Source organism: Xenia sp. Carnegie-2017, unplaced genomic scaffold (assembly GCF_021976095.1).
Source record: "Xenia sp. Carnegie-2017 unplaced genomic scaffold, XeniaSp_v1 HiC_scaffold_2, whole genome shotgun sequence".
Taxonomy (NCBI): domain Eukaryota; kingdom Metazoa; phylum Cnidaria; class Anthozoa; order Malacalcyonacea; family Xeniidae; genus Xenia; species Xenia sp. Carnegie-2017.
In genome coordinates, this window is record NW_025813482.1 from 8,237,903 (window position 1) to 8,256,519 (window position 18,617).

The 18,617-nt window shown below is 32.4% G+C and overlaps 2 protein-coding genes and 2 long non-coding RNA genes across 5 annotated transcripts; 2 read left to right on the forward strand and 2 right to left on the reverse strand.

The window, feature by feature from the left end:
* Positions 1-3,259: 3,259 nt before the first annotated feature.
* Positions 3,260-9,739, reverse strand: LOC124440728 (alternative oxidase, mitochondrial-like). Of its 2 annotated transcripts, XM_046991161.1 has the most exons (10): positions 9,277-9,739; positions 7,581-7,741; positions 7,012-7,260; positions 6,319-6,382; positions 5,971-6,062; positions 5,404-5,522; positions 5,168-5,260; positions 4,759-4,871; positions 4,583-4,660; positions 3,260-3,525 (listed from the first exon to the last, which is right to left on the reverse strand). In XM_046991161.1, the coding sequence occupies exons 1-10, from the start codon at positions 9,457-9,459 to the stop codon at positions 3,373-3,375; spliced, it is 1,305 nt and encodes a 434-aa protein (XP_046847117.1). In that variant the 5' UTR covers positions 9,460-9,739; the 3' UTR covers positions 3,260-3,372. The 2 variants fall into 2 exon arrangements, with proteins under 2 accessions (XP_046847117.1, XP_046847118.1); XM_046991162.1 differs by lacking the exon at positions 7,012-7,260 and having other exon boundaries at positions 9,277-9,723.
* A 539-nt stretch (positions 9,740-10,278) lies between these two features.
* On the reverse strand, positions 10,279-17,809 carry LOC124440729 (alternative oxidase, mitochondrial-like). Its single transcript, XM_046991163.1, has 10 exons — positions 17,061-17,809; positions 15,999-16,159; positions 14,446-14,509; positions 14,098-14,189; positions 13,575-13,693; positions 13,339-13,431; positions 12,930-13,042; positions 12,754-12,831; positions 11,520-11,693; positions 10,279-10,684 (listed from the first exon to the last, which is right to left on the reverse strand). Exons 1-9 carry the CDS (start codon positions 17,241-17,243, stop codon positions 11,559-11,561), a joined length of 1,038 nt encoding a protein of 345 aa, XP_046847119.1. The 5' UTR covers positions 17,244-17,809; the 3' UTR covers positions 10,279-10,684; positions 11,520-11,558.
* LOC124440731 lies at positions 10,684-11,274 on the forward strand. The gene is made up of 2 exons (XR_006946730.1): positions 10,684-10,791; positions 10,982-11,274. It is a non-coding gene; the product is annotated as an uncharacterized LOC124440731 (long non-coding RNA).
* A 30-nt stretch (positions 17,810-17,839) lies between the features above and the next one.
* Positions 17,840-18,527, forward strand: LOC124440730. The gene is made up of 2 exons (XR_006946728.1): positions 17,840-18,136; positions 18,326-18,527. It is a non-coding gene; the product is annotated as an uncharacterized LOC124440730 (long non-coding RNA).
* Positions 18,528-18,617: the final 90 nt, after the last annotated feature.

Genomic DNA, 18,617 nt, shown 5'->3' on the forward strand with positions numbered 1-18,617 from the left:
ATGAATATATGTGAAATATAGTTTTTTGCATGAAAATGTGTGAAAATCATGAACTATAGTCTTTAACATGAAAATGTAGGAAAATCATGAAATATAATCTTTGTCATGAAAATATGTGAAATATAGTTTTTGGCATGAAAATGTGTGAAAATCATGAACTATAGTCTTTAGCATGAAAATGTGTTAAAATCATGAAATATAGACTTCGTCATAAAAATGTAAGAAAATCATGAAATATAGTCTTTGTGATGAAAATATGTAATATATATTCTTTGGCATGAAAATGTGTGAAAATCATGAAATATAGTCTTTGTCATTAAAATATGTGAAATAAAGTCTTTGGCATGAAAATGTGTGAAAATCATGAACTATAGTCTTTGGCATGAAAATGTGAGAAAATCATGAACTATAGTCTTTGGCTTGAAAATGTAAGAAAATCATGAAATATAGTCTTTGTCATGAAAATATGTGAAATATATTCTTTGGCATGAAAATGTGTGAAAATCATGAACTATAGTCTTTGGCATGAAAATGTGAGAAAATCATGAAATATAGACTTTGGCATGAAAATGTAAGAAAATCATGATCGATAGTCTTTGTCATGAAAATATGTGAAAATCATGAACTATAGTCTTTGGCATGAAAATGTAAGAAAATAATGAAATGTAGTCTTTGTCATGAAAATATGTGAAATATTGTCTTTGGCATGAAAATGTGTGAAAATCATGAACTATAGTGTTTGGCATGAAAATGTAAGAAAATCATGAAATGTAGTCTTTGTGATGAAAATATGTGAATTATAGTCTGTGTCATGAAAATGTAAGAAAATCATGAAATATAGTCTTTGTCATGAAAATGTGTGAAATATGGTCTTTGGCATGAAAATGTGTGAAAATCATGAAATATAGTTTTTGGCATGAAAATGTAAGGAAATCATGATTTATAGTCTTTGGCATGAAAATGTGCGAAAATTCATGAATTAAAGGCATGGCATGAAAATGTCTGAAAATCATGCAATATAGTGTTTTTTAGGAAAATATGTGAAATATAGTCCTTGTCATGAAAATATGCGAAATATAGTCTTTGGCATGAAAATGTAAGAAAATCATGAATTATATTCTTCGGCATGAAAATGTAAGAAAATCATGAAATATAATCTTTGTAATGAAAATATGTGAAATATAGACTTTGGAATGAAAATGTGTGAAAATCATGAACTATAGTCTTTAGCATGAAAATGTGTGAAAATCATGAACTATAGTCTTTGGCATGAAAATGTAAGAAAATCATGAAGTATATTCTTTGTCATGAAAATATGTGAAATATAGTCTTTGGCATGAAAATGTAAAAAAATCATGAAATATAGTCTTTGTCATGAAAATATGTGAAATATAGTCTTTATCATGAAAATGTTTGAAAATCTTGAACTATAGTCTTTGGCATGAAAATGTAAGAAAATCATGAAGTATATTCTTTGTCATGAAAATATGTGAAATATAGACTTTAGCATGAAAATGTTTGAAAATCATGAACTATAGTCTTTATCATGAAAATGTGTCAAAATGCATAAACTATAGTCTTTGGCATGAAAATATGTGAAAATCATGAACTATAGTCTTTGGCATGAAAATATGTGAAACTCATGAACTATAGTCTTTGGCATGAAAATGTAAGAAAATCATGAAATATAATCTTTGGCATGAAAATATGTGAAATATAATGCCAAAGAGACATTTTTATGCCAAAGACTATAGTTCATGCATTTGCACACATTTTTATGCCAAAGAATATAGTTCATGCCATATCATAAATTTTCATGCAAAAGTCTTATAATTCACGCATTCATGCAAGTCTTTTCCGTTCATGAATTTTCAGAAATATTAATTCCAAATACTATAGTTCATGCATTTGCGCACTTTTTCATGCTAAAGGCTATAGTTCATGCATTTTCACACATTTTCATGCTAAGGACTATAGTTCATGCATTTTCATGCATTTTCATGCCAAAGACTATAGTTTATGCACTTTTATTCGAAAGACTATAGTTCACGCATTTTTACACAATTTCATGCCAAAGACTATAGTTTATGCCCTTTTACATATTTTCATTCCAAAGACTATATTTCATGCATTTTTACGCATTTTCATGCCAAAGACTATTGTTCTAGCATTTGCACACAATTTCATGCCCAATACTATACTTCATGCATTTGCACACATTTTTATGCCAAAGACAAAGTTCATGCCATATCACAAATTTTCATGCGAAAGTCTATAATTCATGCATTTGTTCTAAAAGTCTGTGCAAAAGTCTTATAATTCATGCATTCATGCAAGTCTTTTCAGTTCATGAATTTTCAGATATATTCATTCCAAATACTATAGTTCATGCATTTGCGCACTTTTTCACGCTAAAGGTTATAGTTCACGCATTTTCACACATTTTCATGCTAAGGACTATAGTTCATGCATTTTCATGCATTTTCATGCCAAAGACTATAGTTTATGCGTTTTTATGCGAAAGACTATAGTTCATGCATTTTTATACATTTTCATGCCAAAGACTATAGTTCACGCATTTTTACACAATTTCATGCCAAAGACTATAGTTTATGCCCTTTCACACATTTTCATTCCAAAGACTATATTTCATGCATTTTTACGCATTTTCATGTCAAAGACTATTGTTCTAGCATTTGCACACAATTTCATGCCAAATACTATACTTCATGCATTTGCACACATTTTCTTGTCAAAGACTACAGTTCATGCATTTTCACGTATTTTAATTATTAAGTCTATAGTTAATGCATTTTAACACATTTTAATGCCAAAGACTATATTTCATGATTTTCTTACATTTTCATGCCAAAGACTATAGTTCATGATTTTCACACATTTTCATGCCAAAAACTATATTTCACATATTTTCATGACAAATAACTATATTTCATGATTTTCTTACATTTTCATGTCGAAGACTATAATTCATGCATTTGCACAGATTTTCATGCCGAAGACTATAGTTTAAACATGTTCACATATTCTCATGGAAAAAAAACTGTAGTTCAAACATTTTCACAAGAAAGACTTCAGTTCATGCATTTTTACACAAGTTCACGCTAAAACAACAATTTACGCATTTTCATACCAAAGACGATAGTTCAAGTATTTTCACACATTTTTATGCCTAAGACTATAATTCATATATATTTACACCAATGAGCATAGATCACGTATTTACACACATTTTCATGTAAAAAAACTATAGTTCACACATTTTCACTATTCAAAAGTTCGCAATTAGTTGCAAGTGTATAATAAAATAATGTTAAGAACACGATGCAGTTTTCACCAGCAATAGTTGTTAGTTCAAATTAAATGACTGGAGTTATAATTTTTTTCCCATGGTTCAAAAGGGTTTTGTTCATCCAGATGCATGGATGCAAAAGTATGATTAACTTTTCGATGATGTGCTTCGTCTGCACGTATAGCAAGAATGACGTCACGCATTGTAGAATTATCCTAAAAAATTAAATAATGAATTAACTTTTTTCAACCACGTACGGATCAATGCTCATTTAACAGGAGGGTACAGATTGTCCAAAGGGGTGCATCGTTGTATAGCAGGTTACTTTGCGTCTAGTAATTTAATCCAATTTTAATATTTCAATGAAAACGCGCATAGTAGGAACTCAATTGCAAATGGTTATACAGTAGAACCTTTCTTAAGCGGTCACCCTTGGGAATTTCTTGTGTGACTGTTTAATACAGGTTGACCGCTTAATACAGGTCTTTAGGAAAATCACCAGATAGGCTAAGTGTAATATTTCATACCACTAAAGTGGAACCAATTGGTATTGTCCTTAGCATATATGCCAAATAACAACATTATATAAAACAATTTTTTTCTTAGTTTGAAATAGAAATTAAAAATAGTATACGTAAAAATGTCACGGCTCAAACTGGTGAAAAATAATCAATGGCGAGCGTGTCAACAGAGAAGGGGGTTGTAACTTATAAATTCCATGCTTATATCCCTTTCTTGGAGGTATGTTTTCTTGTCAATGGCTGAAGGAACGTAAGAAAAGTTTAAATTGCTGGTGGAAATCATCCACACAAACAGAAAATAATGTTCGCTCTTTTGAGTCATTACGGAAGATAAATACAACATAAGGACATGTATACAATATAAGTGACATGTTCCAGAATAAATAGTTATATATATATATTTTATTATGGGGTGTATTTATTTACTTAACTGGACCGTTTAATACAGTTTCAAAACAATGAAAAATTTAGTTTGGGACATTGGAAAAGGTGACCGCGTCCGCTTAATAGAGGTGACCGTTTAATAAAGGTCGCTTTAATAGTATTTATACTATGAAATTTTCGGGACTTTGCCATATGACCGCTTAATACGGTGCCGCTTAATACAGGTTCTGCTGTAGTACAAAATACGTAATTGCTTTAAAATGATAAGTTTCACTTTTTACTTTGTTTCTAGGTAGGCTCTAAGAAGAAAACAAAGTTTACAAATATAAAAAACATGACTAAAAACAAAAAGAAACAAATAGCCAACCTTAAGTCTCCAGTATTTTTTGGCAATCAAAGGAGCTGGTTTTGTGTTCCACACATCTAATGCACCCGAGTCCATCATCTGCACGCGACGTACATAAGAGACCACGTAAAATGAACATATTAGTTAAAATGAACGTATGAATATGAACGGTGTCATATAGTAATAAAATGTCATACCTCAATACAATGGGTGTAAGTCCTTACTGCTTCTTCTTCAAGATAGCCAACAAAACGATGGCAAAATCTCGGACTCAACAAGTACGAAATGAAAAACATGTTCACGAATACTCCTATTAAAACAATTATTTTTCATTATAATATTTCGCATAATTAGCTTTTAAAGAAAATAGAAATGTTTTCACTTTCATGATACAAAGTTTTAAAGATGTTCTTACTGATAAAATATTTCGTACTTAAGATACTGAAAAAAATATTTACCATAAGTATCTAGTTAAGAAACTGGTGAATACACCATAAGAAATATCTTATGTATAGTTATGAAACTGATACATACATACTAAGAAATATTTACCATGTATCTACGTAGTTAAGAAACTGGTGCATTAATCGTAAGAAAAATATTTACCTTGCATCATTAAGACCATTCCACGAAAAAAAATATTCGGTTTTTTCAATTCAAGTGCCGTCATTAAATGCATGCGTTCATTTTCAGCCTCTTCTACGATAAAAAAAACCCCAAAAATGGAAATTGCAACTTCAAAAGCAATCTTCGGACTTTTTTGTCCTCGCTTGTATATGCTTTCGTCATGTCATGAATTGCTTTTGTGATGTACGTAATGGTAATAACATCATAACACTTACCTAGTAATGTATGTATCCAACCATGATCTCTTCTCATACGTCGTAAAGAATGAAAATGTCTGGTCATAGCGCCAACCATACCTGGTACGCCAGCTACAGTCTCCAGGAGAATAATTCGTCTAGTTAAACACGCAGTTTATTTTTAATATTTACGTTTCTTTAACAAATAAGAATAGTGAAAAAATGGCAACGAATAATTATTAAATTAGTTATAACAATGTAACTAGTTTGTGAAAAATTCCATTTTCAAATTGGAAATATTTTTTTTCGAACGTTTCCTTTTTACCCTCTCATATTAGCCCTATATTCATTGTGGCCATACATGACATTTTTTTACTGGTTGTTGACTCTCCCACCTTTCGCATAGTCGCAAAATTCAGAACAAGGGGACGGGGGTGGTGTCAAGCTGTTTAGAAATCTCGTGTCTGATTTAGGATTAGGAACATCTCAGTCCCACAAAAGCAGTAGAGCATAAAGGTCAATAGCTATCGATAACTTGCATTTAAGTCATTACAAATTTAATTCAATAGCTGTGATATAGCAAGAATATATAATTCAAATACATACGTAAGCCATTTGCTTTCTGTCATTTTGCCAATTTTGTACATGGAAATCCCATCAAACGAAAGTCGTAAAGCTTGAACGGTGAAGTAAGCAAGCTGGAAGTTAAGAAATTCAAACGTTCGTTTTTATGACTGAACATGACAAAAAAAATTTCTGAAAATATTATGAATCGAAAAAATATAATATATTGCAGTAATTAGCAACATCGAATGGTATTTATATATTTCATACAATTTGTATATTTTATATGCAAGGTAATTAACATGCTGTCCAGAATGTAATGTTTTGACTGAAAGATAAAAATATGATTATCGCTTTGCATTGTAAAAAAATTAGTTTAACGCGACTCACCTTATCAACTTTTCCTTCTGGTTCTTTATGTGTTATAGCAACTGATTGTAAATCTTTGTCCGTCCTTTGAAAATAAAATTATTTTTATTATTTTAAACGCGCAAACGTTCTGCTAAAAATACACCAAATGGACAGGAGAGCAGACGATTTCCAGACCATTTTCATTAATGAATATTCATTGTTGCGCTACGTCCGACTGTTTCAAAGCTTATTTGTCAATCACAAGGTGTATCAAAAATCTAAACTTAGAAAATGTCGCTAAAGTTATTAGCGCGCAAGATCTGCAAAACTTTTGATAGTTAGACTTTCAATGTTTCATCTGACGGAAAATATTAGCAAATAATGATAATTTTTTGAATGAAAATTGTGTTACCAAAAAGCACTTTTGAAATAATTTGCGCAAAAAAAGGACGAAGCTAAAAGCAATTCGAACACATAGGTTTAAAATATGGCGCATGTTGTTCAAGCTTAGAACGTTTTAGGAAATTTGGCTAATGCTTACGTGAAGACTTGAATTTCAAATTGCGGATTATTTTGAATAAGAATAATTTATGAAGGTTTTACGAAAATGGCAATTTAAAAGGATAACACACAAAAAATCGGTAATTTGCATGTCTAGCGTTCGTGCACGCTTCGGCAGATAAAATACACTTCCTTATACTTAAACAAGTGGCCATTGGCAGTTTCACTTTCCTTGTATCACTAGCCTCGCCATAGAGACCAAAACGAGGAGTTGCAACTATTTTCAGGAACATATCAAGCAAAGTAAAGTTCGTCCAAGCCATATCTAGCTGGAGCCAATGTTTTGTCCTCCAAGACGAGGCGTAAACTTGGGTTTCTTTCTGCATTAACTCCATGCTCACAAGAACTTTTTCTTTCGTGGAACAATATTTTATGCAAAAACGGTTGTTTGAGTTTTCCCTTTGAGTCAAAAACATAGCCCTTTATTGAACAAAAGTAAATACAAAGTTCGTGAAGTCATTGATGCAAGAAGAGCCACTGCCACAAAGCTTTTAGTTCAAACAGAAACTGAGTATTTCAAAACTATCTTCTTTTTATGTCCACCCTAAACTTCAGGGATGGCGCCAAAAAATTGAGCTTAGGGAGGGGCTATGACTTATATTTACTAAATTTACTGCGTCATGTTAGTCTAAAATACGTGAATGTCAGAAAAAGTGGGGGAGGGGGGGGGGTCAATCCCTCAGCCTACACTTTGGTGCAGTGCCTGCCCCTGTGAATTACAATCACAAAATTATGCAAACCATATTGGATGAGGAGGAACGTAGTCCTTAGACTTTCGGATGATTTCTTTCGTTTTTTCAACATCAGAAAGAGGATGTTCAGCAATTGACTCTGTAAAATGCACAGGCCCACTCTTAACTTCTCTATTGCTTGTGAGATAACAACTTGTACACAAGCATTTCTACAAAATGTAATCATTACATTACTACACCTAGAGTCAATAATAATTATAAGTACACCAGAAATGTGTATAAGTTAATCAAGGGAAAGGATAAATACCCGAAATATTTTACGTTGGATTAATTTCATTAAAATAATATTTACTTATGAAGGAATGACCAACGAACAAATGGAGAATAAAACGAAACGAACAGCGAGTTAAAAGGGTCATCGGGAAATAAACAGGAACAGGGTGAACGTCAAATGGACGGGAAGTACTTCAAAGAGGGATGTACAGTTCAATAAACAAAACTTGAAGTCTTGAAACGAATGTACATGAATGTTGATGACAAGTATGAAAGCCATTGATTAAAGTAGATGAATATAAGTTCAACAACCATATTGAGTAGATGACTTGGGTAAAAAATTTTGAATAGAAAAATCAGAAATTTGAGCCTCTGCCTTTAGAGCTTAATTCTCATGGTTACAGCCATTGACTGGAGAAGTAGGTGGTAACTTGATAGCAGGGAATGTTGAGATAGTCAAAGAAAATTTTGATTAGTAATGTTGATGTAATCACTAATAGATGTAAAAGTAGAGCTTTAAATTTGGTACTGGCATTTTTTGTCTATGGTTGACTTCAAATACAACGTGCCAAAATCACATTCTGATGCACAAAGAACTGACACAGCATCTTCTACGATGATTGTACTATCCAAAGTTAAACAGCAGATGTTTATGAAAAAGATACAGAAATTTATATGTCAAGTTATTAAAACTGAAATCCTCTATATATTATAAATTTTAAATCAAAAATAGTGTTTGAACAATGAAAAGTTAAAAATATAACTTTGTCTAGCATATTTTTATTAATACATTTGCCAGACAAGTACAATTATGAACAAAATACAACATAAGAATGGGATGCATAAATGTTAATATCAAGAGACAGTTCTAGCAAGAGTAACATCTAAAACTTACAAAACAAAAATTTTGTATCAAAATTGTCCAAAATGGATGAACTCATAAAAAGAATAGTTATGGTAATTCTTAAAGTAACAACAAAAGAATACTATGTAATATGTGTCACTATGATCAGTCTACCCATTGGACATATTACCATACTACTAAACAGAATATAATGACATTAGTTTCTACTTCTCAGGCATAAACCATGACACTAATGAGTAATGACCGAACACTGTGCTAATGGCCCAATGATATATTTTGATAAATTCAACACAATAGTATAAAAATATATGGCTTGCTGTGACTGTGTAAAGCACTATTGATAATATGCATTTAATAAATACACGCATCATTAATTCTAACCAATATTTCATTGTAATACATATAATATAATCACAACTGTACGTATAAAAAGTCACTGTATCATATTACTCCATTACTACTATATTTATTTATTATATGCATAATATTATTATACTGAAGATGGCATCATGAGATGTTGAAACATATTTATTTATTTATTTACTTATTCGTATTTATTAAATGCACATATCGCTTGTTTCATCGTAAATAATTTGAAAAACTGACCTTTGTACATAATGGAGTCGGACGTTTTGATCTTGGTCCACTGAAGGAGAGTTGCTGTACAAGCTTGTCCCCTGGATTCATAAAAAGTATGGCAACATTTCTTGTTGCAGTTGCCATTTTAACATTTGAAAGCGTTCCAGCACCATGCCGCTGGAATAACTTAGCACATTTTGAAAAATACATTATTTTGAATGAAGTATTTTGATACAAAACTCTAACCTCTTTTCACACAGTGAAATGTTTGTCTATAACTTTTTCTGCATATTTACACACATTTTTAAGTAGATGGATGACGTCGTTTAAAATTGAAATTACATCAGCTTTGCTATTTAAAGGATTAAAACGTGCAAGATGACTTGTATATTTCTTTAAAACCAAACGCCATTCTAATGTTGGCAATATTCAACCAGTCATTCAAAGTTCTTTCTATTTTTCAACCTATTTTGTTCAATATGTACCCGATTTTATCCGAAGTTTCGACATTTTTACCGATAACCAAAGCAATATGTTGTAATTTTGTGACTATTATACTCATAGGGATAAAAACCTTTTGAGACAGTAACCAAGTCTCACGCTTTTGGCGTGAGACTCACGCTTTTCGACGCAATCTCACGCAACCACGCCATTCAGACAAAATATCACTCTTTTTTTTAAATATTACAACTCGCGGAAACTCGCGGAAACTGGATCTCATCTATCCCATTACGTACCCAGATCTTCCGGTCCATGGTCTTGGGAGATCTGGGTTCAAGATTAGAAATTTTCAAAATGGCGTCGAACTCGTCAGATGAATCAAGCAGCGAAGTCTTCGCTCTTGAAGAGTGTGGAGTTCATGCAGACCCCCTAGTCTAGAAGTGGGCATGCCCCCAGACCCCCTAGTCTAGAAGTTCGGCCATCCGGGCCTCACTATTGCCCCTTCGGGGTGATTACATTTCTCACTCCATACAAACCAAAAACCTTGGCATCTATGTCATAGAAATAAAAACCTTTTGATATCTGTCATTCGATGTCGTTTGCCTTGTAATATAATGTCATTAATATGTTATTTTATGATTTATATAATGTATTTTGGCAAAATTAGTGAAAGTAAATGTGGATACAGTGGTTAAACTCACTACACACGACTAGTGCACACGACTAATGCACGCGTTTACCTGTTTTCCATCCTTTAAAGTCATACAAATGAATAATTTAAAATTTGTATTATGTAAGGTGACTGAGGTCGTTAACTTTATTCCTTCTTTCTTTGATTATCTTCTTTATAGCCACCAGTTTGGTATTTAAATTAAGGTATTTTCCTGTGTCAAGCTACCTTTCAAGTGTAATAAAAAGCTTGGCAATGAGCAGATTGAGGTGGGAAGGCGATAAACTTTCTTTTACTGGCGTGTTTGATGTTCGAGGGACACATCTAAAGACAATGAAACCCATGAAAAATCATCATCAAGCTTCCTCGTGTGCTTTCAATGAGTTGAGCGCTTCGCAAGGGCACGAATCTAAGCGTTGTCTTTGACAAAGGTACATCATGTGTCCAGCAATTGCTTAAACCGACAATTCAACTCGTTATTTACGTCGATTAATTTGAAATTGCATATTTTTGTATTATTGAATTGAAAGTATTTGATAAACATTGAAATAAGAATAGAATTACCGCCAGGTTTAGTTGGAAACAAAGTTTTAAAAGTAGATATTTTATATTTTTCTGTAGAGTTTTTAATTGGGGATTCTTTGGAGACCTTACAGATCTATCACTGACGCTTCCCCACTAAAAATTCAATAGGATTTTTGGATTAACTCAGACAGTATATGGAAAGATGCTGTTGAATACTTATCTGAAAATGTCACTGTGGACCAATGCTTATTTCAAAACATGGAATTAATAATTGGTGAAAGTCAATATTGCCAAGATAACCACAGTGAGGCTGAGATTTGTAATGATAATCACTTAAAGATTCAGGAATCAAGGAAAGAATTTTTCACACATTTTCATGCCACAGACTATATTTCATGCATTTTCACGCATTTTCATGCTAAAGAGTACAGTTCATGCCTTTTCACGCATTTTCATGCAAAAGACTATAGTTCATGCATTTGCACGCATTTTCATGCGAAAGACTATAGTTTAAACATTTTCAAATATTTTCATGGAAAAAAAACTATAGTTCAAACATTTTCACAAGAAAGACTTCAGTTCATGCATTTTAACACAAGCTCACGCTAAAACAACAATTTACGCATTTTCATACCAAAGACGATAGTTGTTAGTTCAAATTAAATGACTGGAGTTATAATTTTTTTTCCCATGGTTCAAAAGGGTTTTGTTCATCCAGATGCATGGATGCAAAAGTATGATTAACTTTTCGATGATGTGCTTCGTCTGCCCGTATGGCAAGAATGACGTCACGCATTGTAGAATTATCCTAAAAAATTAAATAATGAATTAATTTTTTTCAACCACGTACGGATCAATGCTCATTTAACAGGAGGGTACAGATTGTCCAAAGGGGTGCATCGTTGTATAGCAGGTTACTTTGCGTCTAGTAATTTAATCCAATTTTAATATTTCAATGAAAACGCGCATAGTAGGAACTCAATTGCAAATGGTTATACAGTAGAACCTTTCTTAAGCGGTCACCCTTGGGAATTTCTTGTGTGACTGTTTAATACAGGTTGACCGCTTAATACAGGTCTTTAGGAAAATCACCAGATAGGCTAAGTGTAATATTTCATACCACTAAAGTGGACCAATTGGTATTGTCCTTAGCATATATGCCAAATAACAACATTATATAAAACAATTTTTTTCTTAGTTTGAAATAGAAATTAAAAATAGAATACATAAAAATGTCACGGCTCAAATTGCTGAAAAATAATCAATGGCGAGCGTGTCAACAGAGAAGGGGGTTGTAACTTATAAAGTCCATGCGTATATATATCCCTTTCTTGGAGATATGTTTTCTTGTCAATGGCTGAAGGAACATAAGAAAAGTTTAAATTGCTGGTGTAAATCATCCACACAAACAGAAAATAATGTTCGCTCTTTTGAGTCACTACGGAAGATAAATACAACATAAAGACATGTATACAATATAAGTGACGTGTTCCAGAATAAATAGTTATATATATATTTTATTATGGGGTGTATTTATTTACTTAACTTGACCGTTTAATACAGTTTCAAAACAATGAAAAATTTAGTTTGGGACATTGGAAAAGGTGACCGTGTCCGCTTAACAGAGGTGACCGTTTAATAAAGGTCACTTTAATAGTATTTATACTATGAAATTTTCGGTACTTTGTCATATGACCGCTTATAATACGGTGCCGCTTAATACAGGTTCTGCTGTAGTACAAAATACGTAATTGCTTTAAAATGATAAGTTTCACTTTTTACTTTGTTTCTAGGTAGGCTCTAAGAAGAAAACAAAGTTTACAAATATAAAAAACATGACTGAAAACAAAAAGAAACAAATAGCCAACCTTAAGTCTCCAGTATTTTTTGGCAATCAAAGGAGCTGGTTTTGTGTTCCACACATCTAATGCACCCGAGTCCATCATCTGCACGCGACATACATAAGAGACCACGTAAAATGAACATATTAGTTAAAATGAACGTATGAATATGAACGGTGTCATATAGTAATAAAATGTCATACCTCAATACAATGGGTGTAAGTCCTTACTGCTTCTTCTTCAAGATAGCCAACAAAACGATGGCAAAATCTTGGACTCAACAAGTACGAAATGAAAAACATGTTCACGAATACTCCTAATAAAACAATTATTTTTCTTTATAATATTTCGCATAATTAGCTTTTAAAGCAAATAGAAATGTTTTCACTTTCATGATACAAAGTTTTAAAGATGTTCTTACTGATAAAATATTTCGTACTTAAGATACTGGACAAAATATTTACCATAAGTATCTTGTTAAGAAACTGGTGAATACACCATAAGAAATATCCTATATCTAGTTAAGAAACTGATACATACATACTAAGAAACATTTACCATGTATCTACGTAGTTAAGAAACTGATGCATAAATCGTAAGAAAAATATTTACCTTGCATCATTAAGACCATTCCACGAAAAAAAATGTTCGGTTTTTTCAATTCAAGTGCCGTCATTAAATGCATGCGTTCATTTTCAGCCTCTTCTACGATAAAAAAAACCCCCAAAATGGAAATTGCAACTTCAAAAGCAATCTTCGGACTTTTTTGTCCTCGCTTGTATATGCTTTCGTCATGTCATGAATTGCTTTTGTGATGTACGTAATGGTAATAACATCATAACACTTACCTAGTAACGTATGTATCCAACCATGATCTCTTCTCATACGTCGCAAAGAATGAAAATGTCTGGTCATAGCGCCAACCATACCTGGTACGCCAGCTACAGTCTCCAGGAGAATAATTCGTCTAGTTAAAAACGCAGTTTATTTTTAACATTTACGTTTCTTTAGCAAATAAGAATAGTGAAAAATTCCATTTTCAAATTGGAAATATTTTTTTTCCAAAGTTTCCTTTTTACCCTCTCATATTAGCCCTAGATTCATTGTGGCCATACATGACTCTTTTTTACTGGTCGTTGTCTGAGTTTAGACTCTCCCACCTTTCGCATAGTCGCAAAATTCAGAACAAGGGGACGGGGGTGGTGTCAAGCTGATTAGAAATCTCGTGTCTGATTTAGGATTAGGAACATCTCAGTCCCACAAAAGCAGTAGAGCATAAAGATCAATAGCTATCGATAACTTGCATTTAAGTCATTACAAATTTAATTCAATAGCTGTCATATAACAAGAATATATAATTCAAATACATACGTAAGCCATTTGCTTTCTGTCATTTTGCCAATTTTGTACATGGAAATCCCATCAAACGAAAGTCGTAAAGCTTGAACGGTGAAGTAAGCAAGCTGGAAGTTAAGAAATTCAAACGTTCGTTTTTATGACTGAACATGACAAAAAAAATTTCTGAAAATATTATGAATCGAAAAAATATAATATATTGCAGTAAATTAGCAACATCGAATGGTATTTATATATTTCATACAATTTGTATATTTTATATGCAAGGTAATAAACATGCTGTCCTGAATGTAATGTTTTGACTGAAAGATAAAATATGATTATCGCTTTGCATTGTAAAAAAATTAGTTTAACGCGACTCACCTTATCAACTCTTCCTTCTGGTTCTTCATGTGTTATAGCAACTGATTGTAAATCTTTGTCTGTCCTTTGAAAAGAAAAAAATTTTTATTATTTTAAACGCGCAAACGTACTGCTAAAAATACACCAAATGGACAGGAGAGCAGACGATTTCCAGACCATTTTCATTAATGAATATTCATTGTTGCGCTACGTCCGACTGTTTCAAAGCTTATTTGTCAATCACAAGGTGTATCAAAAAACTAAACTTAGAAAATGTCGCTAAAGATATTAGCGCGCAAGATCTGCAAAACTTTGGATAGTTGGACTTTAATGTTAGCAAATAATGAGAGAAAATTGTGTTACCAAGAAGCACTTTTGAAATAGTTTGCGCAAAAAAAGGACGAAGCTAAAAGCAATTCGAACACATAGGTTTAAAATATGGCGCATGTTGTTCAAGCTTAGAACGTTTTAGGAAATTTGGCTGATGTTTACGTGAAGACTTGAATTTCAAATTGCGGATTATTTTGAATAAGAATAATTTATGAAGGTTTTAAGAAAATGGCAATTTAAAAGGATAAAAGACAAAAAATCGGTAATTTGCATGTCTAGCGTTCGTGCACGCTTTGGCAGATAAAATACACTTCCTAATACTTAAACAAGTGGCCATTGGCAGTTTCACTTTCCTTGTATCACTAGCCTCGCCAAGGAGGCCAAAGCGAGCAGTTGCAAATATTTTCAGGAAAATAAAAAGCAAAGTAAACTTCGTCAAAGCAAAGTCTAGCTGGAGCCAATGTTTTGTAAAGAGATTGTGTGGGAGCTGGGTTAATCATGCACATTTTCATAAAGCAAGTAATGAATGCAATAAAGAGTGTTTAAAAAAGTAGATAATGAATGAATGGTGCAGACCCTAAACTCTTCAAAGGAGTAAGCGTCTGCACAACTTCGACAGAGGATCTTCAGTTCAATCTAACACTAAAAATAAATAGAAATTAAATCTCTTTTTTTAAAAAAAAGAAAACCAAACTGCATTTTGAAGGGCTTGGGAAAGTACGAATTAGGAGATGAAATCATTTTGATTTGATGGGATGAAAGTTTCGGTTTTGGTTTACGAAGTAAGTAAATTTTAAAAAATTTCATAAAGAGTAATTCCGCCAACACGAGGCGTAAACTTGGGTTATTTTTTGCATAAACTCCCTGCTCTCAAGAACGTTTTCTTTCGTGGAACAATATTTTATGCATAAATGGTTGCTTTCGTTTTCCCTTTGAGTCAAAAACATAGCCTTTTATTGAACAAAAGTAAATGCAAGAAAAGAGCCACTGCCACACAAGCTTTTGGTTCACACAGAAACTGAGTATTTCAAAACTATCTTCTTTTTTTGTCTATCCTAAACTTCAGGGATGGCGCCAAAAAATTGAGCTTAGGGAGGGGCTATGACTTATATTTACTAAATTTACTGCGTCATGTTAGTCTAAAATACGTGAATGTCAGAAAAAGTGGAGGGGGTCAAGCCCTGAGCCTACACTTTGGTGCCGTGCATGCCCCAGTGAATTACAATCAAAAAAATAATGCAAACCATATTGGATGAGGAAGAACGTAGTCCTTAGACTTTCGGATGATTTCTTTCATTTTTTCAACATCAGAAAGAGGATGTTCAGCAATTGATTCTTTAAAATGCACAGGCGCACTCTTAACTTCTCCATTGCTTGTGAGATAACAACTTGTACACAAGCATTTCTACAAAATGTAATCATTACATTACTACAACTAGAGTCAATAATAATTATAAGTATGCCAGAAATGTGTATAAGTTAATCGAGGGAAAAAATAAATACCCGGAATGTTTGATCTGAAGATGACTACCGCTAAGGTTGTTGAAATGTCAGTTAACAACAACAAAAACAGTCCTTCTCAGGACTATACCAACTTAGACGATATAACTTTGTCTAGCATATTTTTATTAATACATTTGCCATACAAGTACAATATGGACAAAATACAACATAAGAGTGGGATGCATAAATGTTAATATCAAGAGACAGATCTAGCAAGAGTAACAACAAAAATTTTGTATCAAAATTGTCCAAAATGGATGAACTCATAAAAAGAATAGTTATGGTAATTCTTAAAGTAACAAGAAAAGAATACTATATAATAAATATGTGTCACTAAGATCAGTCTGCTCATTGGACATATTAACATACTACTAAACAGAATATAATGACATTATTTTCTACTTCTCAGGCATAAACCATGACACTAATGAGTAATGACTGAACACTGTGCCAATGGCCCAATGATGTATTTTGATAAATTCAACACAATAGTATAAAAACATATCGCTTACTGTAACTGCGTAAAGCACTATAGATAATACGCATTTATTAAATACACGCATCATTAATTCTAACCAATATTTCATTGTATTACATATAATATAATCATAATTGTACGTATAAAAAGTCACTGTATCATATAACTCCATTACAACCATATTTATTTATTATATGCATAATATTATTATACTGAAGATGGCATCATGAGATGTTGAAACATATTTATTTAAGAAAAACTATTTATTCGTATTTATTAAATGCACATATCGCTTGTTTCATCGTAAATAATTTGAAAAACTGACCTTCGTACATAATGGAGTCAGACGTTTTGATCTTGGTCCACTGAAGGAGAGTTGCTGTACAAGCGTGTCCCCTGGATTCATAGAAAGTATGGCAACATTCCTTGTTGCAGTTGCCATTTTAACATTTGAAAGCGTTCCAGCACCATGCCACTGGAATAACTTAGCACATTTTGAAAAATACATTATTTTGAATGAAGTATTTTGATACAAAACTCTAACCTCTTTTCACACAGAGAAATGTTTGTATATAACTTTTTCTGCATATTTGAACACATTTTTAAGTACGTAGATGGATGACGTCGTTTAAAATTGAAATTACATCAGCTTTGCTATTTGAAGAATTAAAACGTGCAAGATGACATGTATATTTCTTTAAAACCAAACGCCATTCTAATGTTGGCAATATTCAACCAGTCATTCAAAGTTCTTTCTATTTTTCAACCTATTTTGTTAAATATATACCCGATTTTATCCGAAGTTTCGACTATTTTACCGATAACCGAAGCAATATGTTGTAATTTTGTGACTATTATACTTATAGGGATAAAAACCTTTTGATATCTGTCATCCGATGTCGCTTGCCTTGTAATATAATGTCATTAATATGTTATTTTATGATTTATATAATGTACTTTGGCAAAATTAATGAAAATAATTGTGGATATAGTGGTCAAGCTACACACGACTAGTGCACACGACTAATGCACGCGTTTACCTGTTTTCCATCCTTTAAAGTCATACAAATGAATAATTTAAAATTTGTATTATGTAAGGTGACTAAGGTCGTTAACTTTATTCCTTCTTCCTTTGATTATCTTCTTTATAGCCACCAGTTTGGTATTTAAATTAAGGTATTTTCCTGTGTCAAGCTACCTTTCAAGTGTAATAAAAAGCTTGGCAATGAGCAGATTGAGGTGGGAAGGCGATAAACTTTCTTTTACTGGCGTGTTTGATGTTCGAGGGACACATCTCAAGACAATGAAATCCACAAAAAATCAGCATCAAGCTTCCTCGTGTGCTTTCAATGAATTGAGCGCTTCGCAAGGGCACGAATCTAAGCGTTGTCTTTGACAAAGGTACATCATGTGTCTAGCAATTGCTTAAACCGACAATTCAACTCGTTATTTACGTCGATTAATTTAACATTGCTTATTTTCGTATTATTGAATTGAAAGTATTTGATAAACATTGAAATAAGAAAAAATTACCGCCAGATTTAAATGGAAACAAAGTTTTAAAAGTAGATATTTTATATTTTTCTGTAGAGTTTTTAATTGGGGATTCTTTGGAGACCTACAGATCTATCACTGACGCTTCCCCAATAAAAATTCAACAGGATTTTTGGATTAACTCAGACAGTATATGGAAAGATGCTGTTGAATACTCATCTGAAAATGTCACTGTGGACCAATGCTTATTTCAAAACATGGAATTAATAATTGGTGAAAGTCAATATTGCCAAGATAACCACAATGAGGCTGAGATTTTTGATGATGATCACTCAAAGATTCAGGAATCAAGGAAAGAATTTAATGAAAGATTTGATCATTGTATTCT

Bases quoted from the DNA above. Each gene is read 5' to 3' on its own strand.
- LOC124440729 (XM_046991163.1), bottom strand. From the start codon at position 17,243: ATGTATTTTTCAAAATGTGCTAAGTTATTCCAGTGGCATGGTGCTGGA. The intron at 16,160-17,060 runs GTCAGTTTTTCA...TACATTTTGTAG, and splicing joins TGACTCCATTATGTACGAAG to AAATGCTTGTGTACAAGTTG. The intron at 11,694-12,753 runs GTTGGCTATTTG...TTAATTTTTTAG, and splicing joins AAAAATACTGGAGACTTAAG to GATAATTCTACAATGCGTGA.
- LOC124440728 (XM_046991161.1), bottom strand. From the start codon at position 9,459: ATGTATTTTTCAAAATGTGCTAAGTTATTCCAGCGGCATGGTGCTGGA. The intron at 6,383-7,011 runs GAAAGTGAAACT...TTATTTTCAAAG, and splicing joins GGCGAGGCTAGTGATACAAG to GACGGACAAAGATTTACAAT. The intron at 4,661-4,758 runs GTATGACATTTT...CGTCGCGTGCAG, and splicing joins CTTACACCCATTGTATTGAG to ATGATGGACTCGGGTGCATT.